Genomic DNA, 16,432 nt, shown 5'->3' with positions numbered 1-16,432 from the left:
ATGTGCACACTCTTGTTTACCAAGAGGAATGGTTCTGGTGCCATATGTCATCTTATCAAAGCCCACTGGTACTGTTTATACCCTACAATATTAAGTGAATTCCAGAAATACATGATGCCATCTATTCCACAAGGTACCTCATCACACAGCTGCTTTTTGTTGTATTTCGGTGCAGGGGATTGATTCTGAGGAGGACAAACACTAAGCATTTCTCATACTTCATACAAGTAGTTGAAGGAAATCAGACAAAAACATGCAGTGCTGCCAGGCTGTGGCCATCCTTGCAGGATCGCAGCACTGAGAGGTTCCACATTAACACATGTACCAGCGGTCGTGTCCCTTGCAGTTAGGAGAGGTTCTTCTGATGTTGCCCAAACGGAGAACTTGAGTGGGGCATCACGGAGATCATGACAGCTGCCACAGATTATGTTGATATGATATGAAGGGCCCTAGAGGTTTTCTGTTGTATGTATTTTTCCTAATTTGCCAATATGTTTAGGGAGGTAAGAAACAAACCTCTAATTGGTAATAACATTGATGAGGGGACTTCATGAACAGGTAATCCATGCTATATAGTACGCTGAACAGTTACTGCATTCATGCACATAGACAGGCCATAGCTCTGCAGCTTTTATCCTTCAGGGCACAGTTGAATGGGCACAGAAATAGCTTTTTCAGAGCTAGGCTGTAATCTGGCTTCACTGCAGTTCTGAGTAGCATGGTAGCTGGGTCTTTGCAATTTGCTTTGGTTTTGGCAAGCTTCTGCCAGTATAGCCTTTAACAGTTTTCTACTTGTTGATCACTCCATAGATGGGTGACTGTATGGCCACTTTCCCTGAGCATGTGTGCACGCTCTGTCAAATCTCAGCATCATGTGGGGAAGGTGGAAGAGGATTGAGATTTTAATACCGAGCCTTCGCATGTGGGGTTGCTAAAGCTAATACTTTGCACTTTGAACCTTCCCTTACCCTCAGTGATACGTATTTCGTCGTGACAGCTTGGTCCCGACCCCTAGCAAGTCAGTGCCCCACATACCATAGAATCAAATACAGCTGCTCATGGGTCTGACTACAAGGGGAGGGGAAAGTAGATTTCCTTTTAAAATTGACCTCCTCTTCCTCAGGCCATTAGTAAGAGGCCTGCTTCAACTTCTGGAAAGGGGCCCCAGTTACAACAACGCTCATTTTTTAATCACAAGACAAGTCTGTAATGCCATTGAAATTCATGTCTGAAGCTAAGCATGCGCTTAGGTATTTATTAGATAAGGCCTGAAATCGGGCCTCAAACTTGACTCCATCTTAGGCACAAGCTTTTGCATTTACTATCAGGTATCTGGTGCATTTATCAAATAGATGCTGACACAATTGACTTCTTTTTTGAATTCTCATAGCTTAATCTCCATGGGTTATGTTCTTGTTCAGTGTGTGCTGATTAAAAAGAAATCTCTTCCCTAAAAAGTTCTGATGATCCAAAGAGTTGCCTAGCTACTGTTGTCCCAGACAGCACCCTGTTCCCTAAAGATGCTGGTCACTGTCCAGCTCTGCCTGCTAGGGATAACATCCCACTAAAACAGATAGCAGTTTTGACAAAGGACTGCAAAATTTGTCCATTTAACATAATGAAAGCAGAATGACCTTAGGGAGGCAAACGGCAACGGTTGCCCAGTGTGTGCAGAACAGGGTCGAGCTTGAAAGAAGCCGGGTCAAGCAATACAACTATGTCATTGAGGCTGTTACAGAGTACAGATCTTTTATTTGTTATAGTTAAGTATGTGACAGAAGCCAACTGAAATAATGGACTTTTGATTACTTTTGATTTCTGGATTGAGTTCTTCTATTGTACATCTGTGCAGCACTTCTCATTATTGCAGCACAAGATCTGAGGTGGAGGCCTTGGGTCTTCTTGAGTTTTGCTAAAGTTCCTCACTGCAAAATGCATTAGCAGAACTGCTTGTTAAATTTCATCCTAGGCATAGTTTCAGCAGTCAAGGTGTCAGTGCTCTGGCTACATTGTTGTCTTGCAGTTAAAAAACACTAAAAAGTTTGAGATTTCTTCACAGCTAAGGTGTGAAAAGTAATTAGAATGTATCACTGGGTGCTGGGTATAAGCAATTATCTGTGAATATATAAAGGCTCTATTTTTCTCAACAAACAGGCGACATTGTTATAATTATTTAAAATGAAAAAGAAAGTCACTGACTCAGACATGGAGAGATTGGACGGATAACTTTATTAGTTCCCAGTCTAAGGTCTGTAGTGCAGATGCTAATCTAATATCAAGTCTGCATAAAAATAAAGTACAAAATATGGGAAAAGAGAACTCCATTTACCCTGTAAGGCTTGTGCTGTACATGAGTTTGGCATTTCTGCTCAGGACCAGCTCTTTTCAACTTTCAACCTCAACTCTGGCTGTTAAAGAACACTTGGAAAAAGGAGCGCTAGCGCCTTCTTTCTTGCTCAATACGGGATCCAAGTGGAACACATTCCTTCTATTGAATGTGTCGAGCTTTGAGAACTTCTGCAAAAGTTAGTAAACAATTTCATTTTTGTTTGCATTTGGTTTTTTAAACCTTCTTTAATGTTCTTGCTTTGTTTAGTTAATTGAATTTGTAAGCAAAAATTTCCCAATGCAGAAGGGAGTCTGATAAAATACTGGCACTGTGCAACCAAATCTGAAGGGTTGATTTTGGTTTTTTTTTTTTTAGTGTTTTTGAGACACCTGCTGTGCAATTGCATTTATTAACAATAAGAAAGCAAGAGCGACAAATACTGCTGTCTGTGGTTTTGCTGCATTTTCTTCATCAAATGGCCTGGTTGCTGTGTTAGGTGTCGTGTTGCCCAATATTAAGTAGAGCCATTCCAGCTGAACTATATGTCATAAGTCCTGTATGATAGGAGATATTGAGTCTTCTGTAATCCAGGTGATACTGGGATGTCTGCCTTCCAAGCAGAAGTATGAGTTCTGCCCCTGCTGCCTCCAAGGGGGTCCTGCTATTCAAAGCAGATGATATGTGAATAATCCAGTGTCCCAGAGTAGCATGGATTTCATAAAGTAGTATATCAAATTCAGCATGTGTGTTGTGAATGTGTACAACTGAGCAAGAGGGCAAATACTGGTATCTCTTCTAAAATGCAGTCTGGTCACCAGTGGTAGGATTTTTCTGGGTTTAGTCCACTCATCTGTTTTCTTGATAGGCTGGAAGTAATGATTGTCAAAATTACTATTGTGAATAATGCACTCCTATGTTAGGAAGACCAGTGCTACACGTGGCAACAAATAATGGCAGTGGCTCTCAAGGAACATGGACCCTGGGAAGGCCTGGACTGGGTATATGCTTTACACCATCAGGTATTCCGAGAAAAGTCAGAGTAGCAGATACCTAGAGTGAAATTATGACTTTGAAGTTATGATATGACACAAAACAAAGTGAGCAAATTGGGATTCTGAGGAGATCCAAAAGTTTCTTGTATTGCAGTAAGTATGGTTATATCAAAATATATTCTATACTTCATAATTTTATGATAACCCCTTCAAGATAAGATAAAAATTTATAATTTGAAATACATGCCTGTGCCTTCCATCCCTTGTCTGCCATCATCAAAACAAAGTCATTCTGACAATCTAAATTCAATCTTTCCTGTGGAATGATTATAGTGGAATTTAGCAAAATACTATCTAGTGGTACCCACCAGTGGATCAGTATTAACATTTACATTTGCATTTGAAGCTAATTTTCATAGTATTTCTCTTAATTTGCTAGGAAGGTACCTGTCAAGTTAGCAATTAAACTGTAATTTGGTCACTGAGGTGTTTACATGGATTAATAGATCTCTCTCTTAAGCGTATGCTCCTGGGTTTGAAATAATAGCTATACCGCGTGGTAGCATGACCCCACTTGAGTTTCACACACACATGCACAAAATCAAATTCCATCACATTTTAATGCAAATTTTACCTTTGCAAATGATGGCCTGAAAAGAATGGGTTTCCATGGTAACCTTAGGGAACACATAACCTGTTTATCATAACTTCTCCAGGAAGCAAGACAGGGGGTGGCGAACATGCTTTGATGTCAGCTATATTTTTCTGTAGACAGCATTCTACTGTAGCATGTACAGAGAATTTACCAAAATGCTCCCGTACTGTCCTAAATAAACTTTTTTCCCTTTCTTAGAAACAGAAGCAGTGATATGGAATAACATGGGAGGGAACTGCAATAGGCAGTATTCAAAACTGACCTTTCAGCTCCTGTGTATAGTTTGACAACTAGGTCAACATTTTGAAAGACCAATCACAAATTAATAGTTAAAACAGATCTCTTCCATCAATTTCTCTCTCCCTGCTTTCCCTCCATGCTTTACATTTGGCCTTTAGGTATCCCTGCTGCCTTTCAAAGGCACTTTAAGTTTTTTGTTTTCTTGTTCTTCCACTTCACTGCTGCAAGTACTGTTTGAAAAATGCCTTGAAATATCTCTGAACTCCTACATTGTGGAGCTACCACAGAAAAGAATATATTGATTATACTTCACATTGAGTGCTGACTGTTAGAGTTGAGGTGGTGGCTTCTGGAGCTGCCATTAGCAAGGAGCGAGTTTGATGGTTGCAAGCATCTGCAAGGTTGTATTTTTCCTGCAGATGCACAGTAACTCCTGGCTACATTTTTTTTAAGGTCATTAAGAGTAACGAACAGATGTTGAGGTTTTTCAGAATGCTGCTTTGAAGTGCCATTTAGGAGTCAACTGACAACACTGACCCTATAGGCAGTGATTTTGGGGACTGGAACACAGAGGAACCATTGCCCACAGTTACCCATCTGGTATCCATCTGGTACCAGCAAACAACAGACAGTACCAAATCACAGAGAAACTGTACCAACTGCTAAATTGGTATCAGCAAGCAAAGAAGGTCGCCACCCAACAGCAGTTGCAAGCAGGAGAAACAATGTCTGTAACATTTACAGACCGGTATCTGAAGATCCGGAGGAACCTGATGCCATAGCATATGGAAAGCAATTCCCTCTCTCTAAGCCTGCTTATGCTGATGTTGTTTGCTCAGTATTAATGCAGGTTTGGGATTTTTTTTTTTCCTTTGTTAACCATATTTAATTTGCAGTGTGGAGAGCTTTTGTCATGATGCCTTTGAGAGAGTGCCTCTCTCTTTAGTGGCATCTATGTTTAACAGGATTAAGGTGGATTTAATACCCTGTGCTACAGACTAACCATTCAAATTCTAGGAGTACTGTTCCAGAGTGGTGTCAAATCACAATGGAAGGAGTTGAGGTTAACTTTTAACTCCATGACGATTTACTCTTTGCTGTTTTTCTTTGATGTGAAGTATTCTTGGGGAGAGCTGTGGCAGGGAGTTGTTTCCCAATTTTATTGCCATCTTCCTTTTCTTCCCTTTGTTCATTTTCCCCCTTCTTCCTCCTTTTCTTCTCTTGAAGCAGTGTGCTGGTTTGTACAGTAGCTAAGTGTTTAGAATGTAATAATACAACAGTGAGAGATTTACTGCCTCTAGGCGCTACCCCTTCTACTCTTGAGGACCTCCAGCAAGGCATGATTTTATAGACAATGAAAGGCTCGCTCTCCCCTGTGAAGCCGCCTGCCTGCAGGAAGCTTTTCACTGTCTATTTCCACTACTGGCTCTGCAATTTAGTTCCATGCCCTGCTATTTCCCCCTTCCCTCCCTCTTTCCTTCCCTGACATACACATGCATATACCCCCCGCGTACACATTCAGCACCAACACCAGATGTAGGTAGATAACAGCAAAATGACATTATTGCAATGTGTGCATTAAAAACCTCAAAAATACCCCAAACATTTTCATTTTGCCATCCTCATCATAAATGGAAATATTGATCTGTCCCCTGTTTGCTTTCCAGGTACTGACACTGTCATTTCATTTTCCCTAAAAAGAACACAAGCTTATAGCTGGGCTGCAAAGTGTGGCCATTACATCCTGGCATTGGTGCCAAGAACTCTGCTGACTTAGCTAGAGAAAGATGCTGAAAGCCCCTGACTTTGAGAGAAAATTCAATTCAATTTACTTCATACAGTGTCTCTCATGAAGTATTTCAAAATGCCTTATATCAGGAGATAACATAATGAGAAAATGCTTTAGAGAACTGGGTATTCAGATAGCAAGACAAAATGATACACAACAATGAACTGGAGTAAAAGAAAAGACGACTGTCATTTAAAAGCAGTAATCATCTGGATAAGTAGTCTTGTAAACTAATTACAGTGAGAAGAGAAGCAAAGAATGCAAGACTGGGAGGAACAAGAAGCAGCTTAGTTTCAAACAGGCTAAGGCAGAGGACTGGTTTCGTGGGGGGGGAAGGAATTGTGCACAGTATTGTAGAACAACTGCAGGAGATATGCTTTAGAAACGTATTCACATGTATGTATTATGTATGCTGTATATTGCATCAGAAGTGTATCTCATTAAGTTATTTAGTGGCTGGGAAGAGATTAATTACATTGGCCTGGTTCAGTGGAAGAGCAACTGAAGTGTCCCCTTGTAGTTGGAAAGAATCAATGCTGATGGGTGCCGAGGCTTTTTTGGTTTGCTGCTTTTAAGTTTTGCTGTCAGCTGAAGGGCCTCTGTTTGCCTCTACTCTGAGAAAAGGTTTGCAAGTGAGGGTGTTGCAAATCTGGTGCTCATTAAAGACAATTAAGAGGTAGAATTAACCAAAACATATTATATGACTAATGGAAAAAGAAGCCACCCACAGAGACGGACACAGGCCAGGAAATGATCTCATTTTGCATGGTCACAGGAAACCATAGTCCTCCAGCACTGGGGATCGCAGAGCTAGGGTTCAGAAAGCAGAATATTATCTTTGTGGGGCTGTGCAAAAACACTCTGCAGTTTTGGCTTCACCTCCATCTTTGCTATTTTCTGTCTACTTAGTGTTGCAAGATACAGCAAATGCTGAGAGCTTGTTTTCTACTAAGCTAAGGCAATTGCCATGTTTTTAAACTGTTATGGGAACAGCCTGTTTCCCTTTTAAAGTTCCCATCTGTGTTTGTATTTCCCTCAGTCTATTGCCTTTATACAGAATTTTCCGCTCTCTCTAAATCTAAACCATTAGTTTCACCTCCTTGAACAAGAGGTAGGGCATTACTGAGGAGGAAAAGTAAATCCTGAGATAATCAGCCCTGCTTAATTCCAGCATGGAGCACTGCTGCTGTCATCAGTGTTCCTGGTATTCATTGCACAGGGAGAAGAGACAGTGACTGTAAGTATGTACATCCGTGTGTGTACGCGTGTATATATGTGTACGTATGTGTATATATGTGTACAGACAGACAGACAGAAGGGAAGCATTTAATTGCCTAGCAATCTGACTGACCAAGTAGTGTTCTGATTGCATACAGCTGATTTTCTCAGTGAAAATTTTCAAAACTACTCACCAGCAAAACCAAAATCATCAGTGACTCTGGAGTGTGTGTCTGTGTTTCTTATGGGGAAGAGAAAGGATGGTTTGATTACTATCTCTTTTTTCCTTTAGACAAGGATGTTTTTCTCACCCAAGGGAAATGCATTCAAGCAGCCTGAACATAACTATTAATCAACACTTAAGCAATAATCAGTGAATGAAAAATGATGACCAGAAACTGAAAATGTACTTGCATAGCTACTTTGGCGCTTTTCCTTTGAGATCATGCCCTTGCATTTTAACATGAACAATTCTTATAAAATTAGTGCTGATATATTCCAAAAGGTGGTGATTTAAAAAGCCAGCACTTATTTTTCACTTCAAAAAAAAATACTAACAGTGAATGATATATTAAGATCTGCATAAGTAATGTTATAAAGCTACCTCAATAGTCTCTGAGATAGATCCTCAATTGATGTGGACCAGTAATATCTTATGGGGTTACTTCAGAGATGGAGGTGCCGAGATCATCATCACTAGAATGCTGCGTTCAAATGTCTGAAGACGTGTTCAGGATACAGAGATATAAATGTTTTTACCGTGTATTTTCACCCAAAAAGGAGATACAGCCACTGAGAGATGCAGGTGTATGTCAGCTTTGGGAATGCCTCCAAGAGGAATCAAATGCTATTGAAATTAAAACAAACCACCCTCATCAGTATTTAGTATGCTTTCCTGAATCAGGGCCAAGGTATGTGGTAACACCCAGCAGAAACCAAGGCTGTGAGACTCTACTAGGAGTGCAGTGATACTTTCCTTTAGTTCTTCAAGATGTTTTTTGACAAACTTAGTCACAGTTCTAATAGCATCAAGTGTTCTCTGGAATAATCTCAAAGCCAGACTAGTATAAAATGCTGAAAGTGAGCGTGTGCTTAATAAAAAGAAGGCTCAACATTCCCTGTGACTGAGCCCAGAAAACAGAACTTTAATAGTCTACAAGATCATGACTTGGTGATTGGGATGTGAACAGGCATCTATAGCCATCTGTTGATTCACCTTCCCAAATTATTTACCCTGTCTTTTCTGTTGACAAGAAAATAAAAAAGTTTAAAGTAGGTGCCAGGCTGCCCAAAACAAACTTTGAAGGCATCAGACCATGATTTAATAACCTCTAATGATTACACTCCCAAGATGTCTGTAAAATGGAGTGGGAACAGAAACGCAAGGTTCCTCAGGACCTGCTGGGAAGATACTGCTTCCTTCCTTATTCTTAAACTGTCCTACGAGCAAGTTTGTAACAGGGAAGTTGAAAGTGCTCTCTCTCCAGTGGTGGAGGTAGTTTTGAGAGTTCCTGTGGATCGTCTTGGTTTGCCATTGCAGCCAGTTAGCGAAGAAAAGCACCACTATGAATATCAAAAAGAAGTATTAAAGGTGCTGTCTTACATCCAAACAATGGTAAAGCAGTAACGATGGGCTCATATAACATTAGACTCTTCTTTGAGGACTGCTTCTGTCATTAAAATCAATGCAACTTAATTAAAGCAAATTATAGATAGATACATCTATAAATAAGATATTAAAGTGCGCTGCTGAATATGATAATTGCTGCATATTAGCAATCAGCGTGTGTGTTCTGCTTTTGCCAGGAGGGATTTCTTTCAGTGGAATCAATGGAGCTTTATTAAAAACCATCCAAATTAGAGGGAGAAATGATGAGTGTTATAATAACGCAAAATCACTGTTTCAACTTTCATTGCAAAACCAGGAAAGCAAAATACATCCCTCTTTGTGTATGTAAGGAAAACATCAGGAAAATTCTTTTGAATTGTGGACACTGGTAGAATTTTTAATTTTTACCTTTTGATGGAAAACATAAAAAAGCTGGATGGAGGAAAACATGTTTTCTGTGTAAATGCTGGAGGTCTTGGAGGGTGGGATAATTAGGGTATCACAGCAGTAAGGAATTAAGACGACCCCTGCGATCAACTTCTTCCATTTCACATGGAACATCCAGTTCACTGCCTTAACATATCCCACCTCTGTTTTAACAGTTAAAGAAAGTGTTAGTGAGTCTAATCATGCTCTTAAATTTCACTTGCGGTCCCCAGAATCAGGCAGACAGTTGAAATGCAAAAAATAAAATGGGTGAATTTTGGTGTTTCACCTGTGTATGAAACATTGAGACCAGGGTGGGGAACAAATCCACTTTTACCTCTCTCAGTTTTTCTTCAGTTTTCACTTAATTGAAAACAAAAACCAACTGTCTCTCAGCAGAGGGGAGACCTGAAGGTTAAAGGGCAAATTCCGTTATACCACGACTCTTTTTGGCACGCTGAATCTCAACCCATGTGATTAGAAACGCTCACAGACAGAAGAAGAGCTTTGAGAACAGAGGTCAAACCAGCATCTGAATCAAGTCCTTTAACAGATGATCACAAGACTATTGAAAAATGTACTAAGCAATGCAGCAGTTCTACGTGCCATGTTTATACACAGACTTTCAGGCAAAAAGCAGAACTGAGTGGCATTTTCAAAGCACTTGGGTGATAGCAGAGCACGTGTCTCACTCTGCAGCCTTCCTGGGATGGCTCCTGTCTTTTAGTGCACATCAGTCATATAAAATACAATGGTAGTATCATGCCATTTTTTCTGGGGAGAAAACCACAATGCACAAGCTCAAGTGACTTTCCTGAGCGTATACAGTGAATAAATGAAAAAGTTAGGAGTCCCAGGACTCCTACCTTCGTAAGCTCTTCCTGGTCTCCCATAATTTTAAGTAAGTCAGGCATGACTCAAGTAGAGTCAGCAGTGTTTTGCACTGGGTTCACAAACAGGTAGCTAAAATCACATCGGCCTTTGTGAAGTTATGCTATTGCTACTTATCTAGTGGGCAGCGCACGCTCCTCATTTTCTCTCTGATCTTAATGATAATTGAAATGTTTGGAGGAGACTTATTGTTCAGAAGTGGGGGAAACAAAGGGTTAAAAAGAAAAATTAAAAGGGCAAAGGAGCTGTTTAGCGTGTAAGTGAAAAATGAGTAAGCCTGAAGGCAACGCCCACTGTGTATTATTCCTTTTTAAGAGTGTGAAACTTCTGACTCCGAGCTTTGGTTTTTCTATGGCTAGTTAAGAAGCTTTAAACAAATTTGTTAACAAACTGATCTCTGCAAAGATGATCAAAGTTTTCTGTGTGCAGCTCTAAATAAAATACCTGCAGGAGAGGGAACGGTGACTGCAGCTTTCTGAGACAGCCACCCTGAAAATGGCTCTGCATCATTCTTTTCTTTATGAGGAGTACCCACGGTCTTGGGTCTTCAGCATGCCAACTTCACTTGGGACGGACATGGAGCAGGGAGCTCGGGTAGCTCAGGTGAGAATTTGTGACAGGAGGTAGAGCCCTAGGTGAAAACACACTGTCCTGCCGAATGTGTCTCCACTGTTAGGGGCAAGGAGCTGCTGTTGGCTTCCATTTGCAGGGAGGTAGCTCTCACCTTGAACTGTGTGCAAATGCACAAGAAAAAGTTGATTTATGAAGCTTAAACTTTAAAAAAGATCGCTATAATTGTTATTGTTCATACCGCAAAGGCTCTCCAACCCCAAATACCTTGATCTATATGAAAGGGGCAAGGGAGGTTTTCCTCCTAGCAGCTAGTCTTTTAGTCTTTAACAAATGCTCCAGGAGGAAGGCAATGTAAGGCAGGTGAGGAGGAACGAAATGCAGTGTCTCCCAGGAAAAAACACGGCCTCTTGCACTTTTCTGCACCGTTTTCAAGGTAGTCTCAAGCTTCTGGATGAAGTAAATCCTTTCTCTGCTCTTAAAGAACTGTTCTTCTGCAGCCCCAGAATTTTCCTGTAGGCAAATCTTAGACTTACTTCAAGATACCTGCATGCAGATATAGTCTACTTACGCCTTATAATTTATTTGCAAATATTTGAATGCTCTAAGATACTTGTTTCTGGCTTGATCTACAAGTGCATGTTCACATTACCTTTTTTATTTTTTTCCTGGGAAGTTTTCCTAGGGAGAATTGGCAAGTTAGAGGTATTTGCTGCTAGCTTATCACTTCCATGTATTAGAAAACTCGAAGTGCCCCGCAGTTACCGTGTTTGCCAGGGACGTAGCTTGCACTGACACCTACACAGCTTTTGTTTTCTCTTTTTCTTTACAGTTCCTTTCCCCTTCTGTCTGTTTTGGATCTGCATGTGAAACGTGAACCTATGAATCTTTCTACAGTTTTCTGTCTTGAAACAACTGTGGATTCCGTTTGTCCAGGGAAGTGGAGGGAGCTGCAGCCTGTGCTTGTTTTTCTCTGCCTTTTGGCCCTTCACATTGGTCTCCTGCTGAAGGTTGTAGACTTAGAGAGAGTAAAGCAGCACACAGTGCCCACACCGCTCTTCAGTCTGTGCTTACCTCAGCCTGGTTCTGCCCCTGGGGACTGGCAGGGGTTTAATTAAAGATGCAGAGGTGTCATAGGGTTTTTTCTGAAATGACGCATTTCTATCGCAGAAATCTTGTTTGATGATGGTAATTATTGGTTTTTTTAAAAAGAGACTTGAACAATAAAAGCGTTGCTAGCTATGTAGAAGAAAATGCCTTTCTGGCACACAGAAAATCCTGACCATGAAGGCATGGAGTTATATGGATACAATGTCTTGCCCGTTTGTCTGGTACCTTGTCTCCAAGAGTGGCCACTGCTATGTCCTTCAGAGAACTCATCGGGATTCCCAAAGGGGCGACTAAGAGAATAACCTGCTGCTACAGAGGTTTCTGCCTGCTCTCCCTTTCAGGGAATGGCTGACTCTTTGAGGCTTTACCTCTCTTCAACCTGTCAGAGGCTTTACTGTCTTCTGCTAACCTGGTGCTAGTTGTTCTGCTTCATATGTGTATCCAGTTTATTCATTTTCCGTTTTACAAAGTGGCCATACTTTGCAACAGTTAAGTTTCATGAATTGTTTGTTGTTGCTTTTTGATAAAGATAGCATTTCCTTTCCTCAATTTAAGCATGCTGCTCTTTTAATTGCACTGATGGGATGATCGCTGTTTCTGTGTTTATCTCTACCCCGTTATTTTTGCATATTCATGTTTTGCTTGTTAGTTGAGGCCGCTCTAGACTAAGAGATGATCTCTTCATAATGATGGCTCTTATTTAGGTTGATGTTGTTAATTTAAACCCTAAAAATACGGGAGCATGTTTTGGATCATTCTTTCTGCTATGCATTACCATACATTTGTGAAATGTGTATTTTATCTGCTGCCAAGTTCTCTCTTTACTGATGGGGGTGTTGGTCTCAAAAACTCTTCCAGCCGCCTCTGATATGGACTCAGCCAAGTAATGCACCTTCCGTCAGCTCCCGCGCCTCACTGGTCACCTCATGGTCAGCGTCCATTTGGCTTTGATAGGACTTCCAAGTTTTAATTCTTTTTTATTAAGGTTACTGTTTGTTTGCCTAAATATTTCGTGATTATTAACTACGTGGTTAAAACCTCTGCACCTGGACTGAGGGCCAGCTGCATACATCCTGTTTCAAGGAAGGAGGAGAAGCTGGAATATTTTGATCTTGTTAATTAGTACCTTTCACGCTGATTTTTAGCTTAGTTTGTTGTAAGAGACAGCAAAGAACCCTTTGGTTTGACTCTCTCTGAAACAGAAATAACTTCTATGAAGGAAGAGTTTCCGTTTTCGCAAGTTCTCTTTTCATTGGGGTAGTATTTTATTCCAGGCACCATTTTGCTGGTGGCTGAGTGATGATACATTTTTACTGTCGCATGGACAGATGGAGAAGGGAAAGGAGAAGAAATGGCTGAGTCTTTAATTAGCCGTGCAGAGCCAGAACATGCTTTTCCAGTGCATCAGGGGTTTTATATAGGGCGTGGAGACTCAGCCACTCGATGGATCCAAATTAGCAAAATTGTGTATCCACCGCCAGGGTGTTTCTATGGCAACTGTCTCTCAAATCATATATACAAACAGACCTGGCGGGGGGTATAGCCTTCTATTTGGTCTGTAGGAAGCCGTCGGAAAAGGGGTGTTTTCAGGCTGCAAAAAGGCCTTGCGGTGTAAATATTTTTTTAGTTTATGGTGACTGGTATAAGTTTGGGGATCACTGCTCAATGCTGATGCAATTCCAAATCTGTTTGTGGTTTTGCACGTTGACTGGCTGCTGTTATTCCTGCTAGGTGTGAGAGTGATCACCAGGAAACTTGCACGGGGTGGCAAATGCAGAGTTACCAGGCTCATCCTTTAGCTTATAAACATCTTGCCGCTGCACATAATTAATAGCCTATCTACAGCCATGCAGGTAGACTGTATACTACATGACTTTTGTGCTGAGCGAACCAAATTATACAGTCATTTCTTGTCCCCTCGTTCTTCTTCATGAAACGGCAGAAGTGTGGAGGCTCTTCTCTCACCGGCATACCTGGTGAATTAAGGGGAATTATCAACCTGATAAAATTAGCAGTGTAAGAACAGCCAAAGTGGCTGTGACTCTTCACCTAAGTGACTCTATCTTTTTATAAATTCTCTCTACATGTCACTTTTTCTGGTGGAAAAAATGAATGAATGATCCATTTAGCCTACTGCCCTCTTTTTGAAATGTAGGGCAATTACTGTTATTTTTTGCTCATCCAAAGTCAGGCACTGCTAAAGCATGGGTCATTTTGAATCAGAGGTGGTTATTTCTTGTGGCCATCAGTTCCATGAGGACTGCTTTCTGTTTTGAGTCAGATAAAGGGGAGTTAGCAAGAGGCCTGTGCTAAATAATTTTTTTTTCACTTATGAGTATCTGGGATGTTCAGTGAGTGGCAAGGTGCATAACGGTATTTGTCTAGAATAATTCCTAAGCTTGCGTAGTAGCTCCAAGGGATAGTGCCTCTCTCTGTATTGGACTTGGCTTATGTAATGGGTCCACAAGAGACTATGGCTATGTAAACAGAAAGGCTATGTAAAGGTAGATAAGACTTACTACAGCTAAGTGCACAACCTTTCCCATTGTAAAAGCTTATACATCTCTTCAGTGAGAATGGTATATTGTGCATAAATTACAGGACTGACAGAAATGTACTCTAACCTGTAGAATGTGAAAAACGTGTTAATTTTTGTTTGTTTTCTCTTCCTATAATCAGGCATTTGCCAAGAGCTTGGTGTGATTTATTCTTTTCTTTTTAATGAATTGTTAAAAATGTTTGAAAAGGCATTAAATCTTCCTTTCTGCTATTAATCTGTAAAAGGGGAAGGGGATTTTAAATGGCCTCTTAGTATATTGCTTTATAAAACTGCTGATTCTAGCAGCACCGGAATAGGAATACATACTAATGTAGGAAACACTGAAGGCAGTCAGAGCCTCTTGCATTTATGGAGGAAAAGACTAATAGCTCCATTTTAACAAGGCTCTTAACACTTTGGGCCATCAGCAGGCATTGAGTGAGTGAAATTGGGAGAGCTCCTGTGTGCTAAAAGCATTGAAGTTCACCATTTTGTACCCCAGTTGGAGCCTTCCCGATAGAATTGCGCTCTGCAGCCAACTCTGGTTGCCATCTTGAAAACAAACCAAGTAGCGAGCTGGCATTTTGACTGAGCGCACTAATGCTTCACTTTTGAAATGGCACCAGAGCGTGATAAATGCACTTAACTCCCAGCTGGATACTTAGCTTTGCAGTGGCGTTAGGGAAAGTTTCTGGATTTGTGTTAAGAATGAGAGCAAAGCCTGTTTATATCACGTTTTATACTTGAGCAAAACACACAAGTTTGTACTTGGTACTAGCTGTGATTCAAGTAGTTACGTCACTGGAATCAGAAGGGGTGTGCTTAATTAGATTATGGCCTCATGTTACTGAATTCTAGGAGGAAGGCCAGCCAGGGAAGGAGAGAGAGTATCCCGGCTAGCACACAGACGAGGAAAAGGCTCTGAAGATTGTACCTGTTCTAAAGAGTTCTTTGATACAGAAGCCTTTCTTGTTAGCAGTGATAAGATTATGTATGGGATTTGGAGTTTCTTTGAGCCCCTGCCTTTCTTTTGTTGATTTTGGCATGTTGCAGCATCATGTGTTCTCTGCTTATCGTTTTGAGATGCATTGTTAGTAGCTGGGCTGCATAATTGATCTTCATCTCTAATTACTCTCCTCTCCACAGGTGCCTGGAAAAGGTCCAGATGGGAGCTCATACAGTCTCCACTTCGAGGGGATGGAAAGGCAGTATGCGTCCTTACCCAGGTACAGCACTGAGCCTCATACACACACACTCTGGTTCACCCTCCCTCTGATGGGTAGGGAAATCAGCCCACAGCTGATGTCAGGCTCCAACAAATAGAGATTATTTTGCAGTTTTGTCTTGTCACCTTCTGCTGCTGATTTAGTGCCATCTTTATAACTGTACTATTAATTTGGACTTTTGAATTTAAAAAAAGAAGTCTGTCATTGAACATGTCAGCAAGAGTCATGATCCACAGGTAGAGAACATGACATTGAGGAAGATGGCTCTGCAAGAGTTATAACGGGTCGTAGCAGGGCATAAATGACCGAGTTTATAGTGATATAATCCTAGCTGGCATTGACAGAGTACTGCTGTGGCAAGGCTCCACTACAGCAGCCACTGCTACTGAAGTCCCACTGTTGCTGCAAGGACTGTCTGACTAGCAGTCCTACTCCAGCAGGGCATCTCTGTGCTTTAACTGAACACTGTGGAAATGAGAGTGAATTCTCTGATGGCTTTTTTTAAATTTTTAATCCTTATCAACTCAATGAAGAGTAATTCTAGTCTGAAACCAGTGGGGCATAACAAAAAGGAAGCATTTCAGAGATTTCAGCCCTGTTTCTATGGGAGTTCTAATAGCGGAGTGTAAGATTTAGCAAGCCAGAAAGGGGAGCAAGAGGATGCTAGAAGAGATAGTGGGAAGCAGTGGGAGGAAAACAAAAATAGAAAAATATTTCCCCTTTAGAATTAGAGAGCTGGGAAAGACCTTAGAGGGGTTGCCCAGTCCACTTCTTGGACCTACAAGCAAGATAATTTGTAAAAGCAAAGCAAAACCAGCTATTTACAAGCAAGAAGAGA

At 40.9% G+C, this 16,432-nt stretch overlaps 1 protein-coding gene across 2 annotated transcripts in view; it reads left to right on the top strand.

Annotated features, from left to right (window-relative positions):
• The window catches only part of PARD3B (par-3 family cell polarity regulator beta), a 433,465-nt gene that overhangs the window by 386,750 nt on the left and 30,283 nt on the right, over positions 1-16,432 (top strand). For both annotated transcript variants that reach the window (XM_030017233.2, XM_030017234.2), the window contains one exon: positions 15,515-15,594. In XM_030017233.2, the coding sequence (XP_029873093.1) occupies positions 15,515-15,594 (80 nt within the window). The remainder of the gene's footprint in view (positions 1-15,514; positions 15,595-16,432) is intronic.

This window comes from Aquila chrysaetos, chromosome 6, assembly GCF_900496995.4.
Source record: "Aquila chrysaetos chrysaetos chromosome 6, bAquChr1.4, whole genome shotgun sequence".
Classification (NCBI taxonomy): Eukaryota; Metazoa; Chordata; class Aves; order Accipitriformes; family Accipitridae; genus Aquila; species Aquila chrysaetos.
The sequence above is the reverse complement of the archived record's forward strand: the minus strand, read 5'-3'. Positions and strand labels throughout refer to the sequence as shown.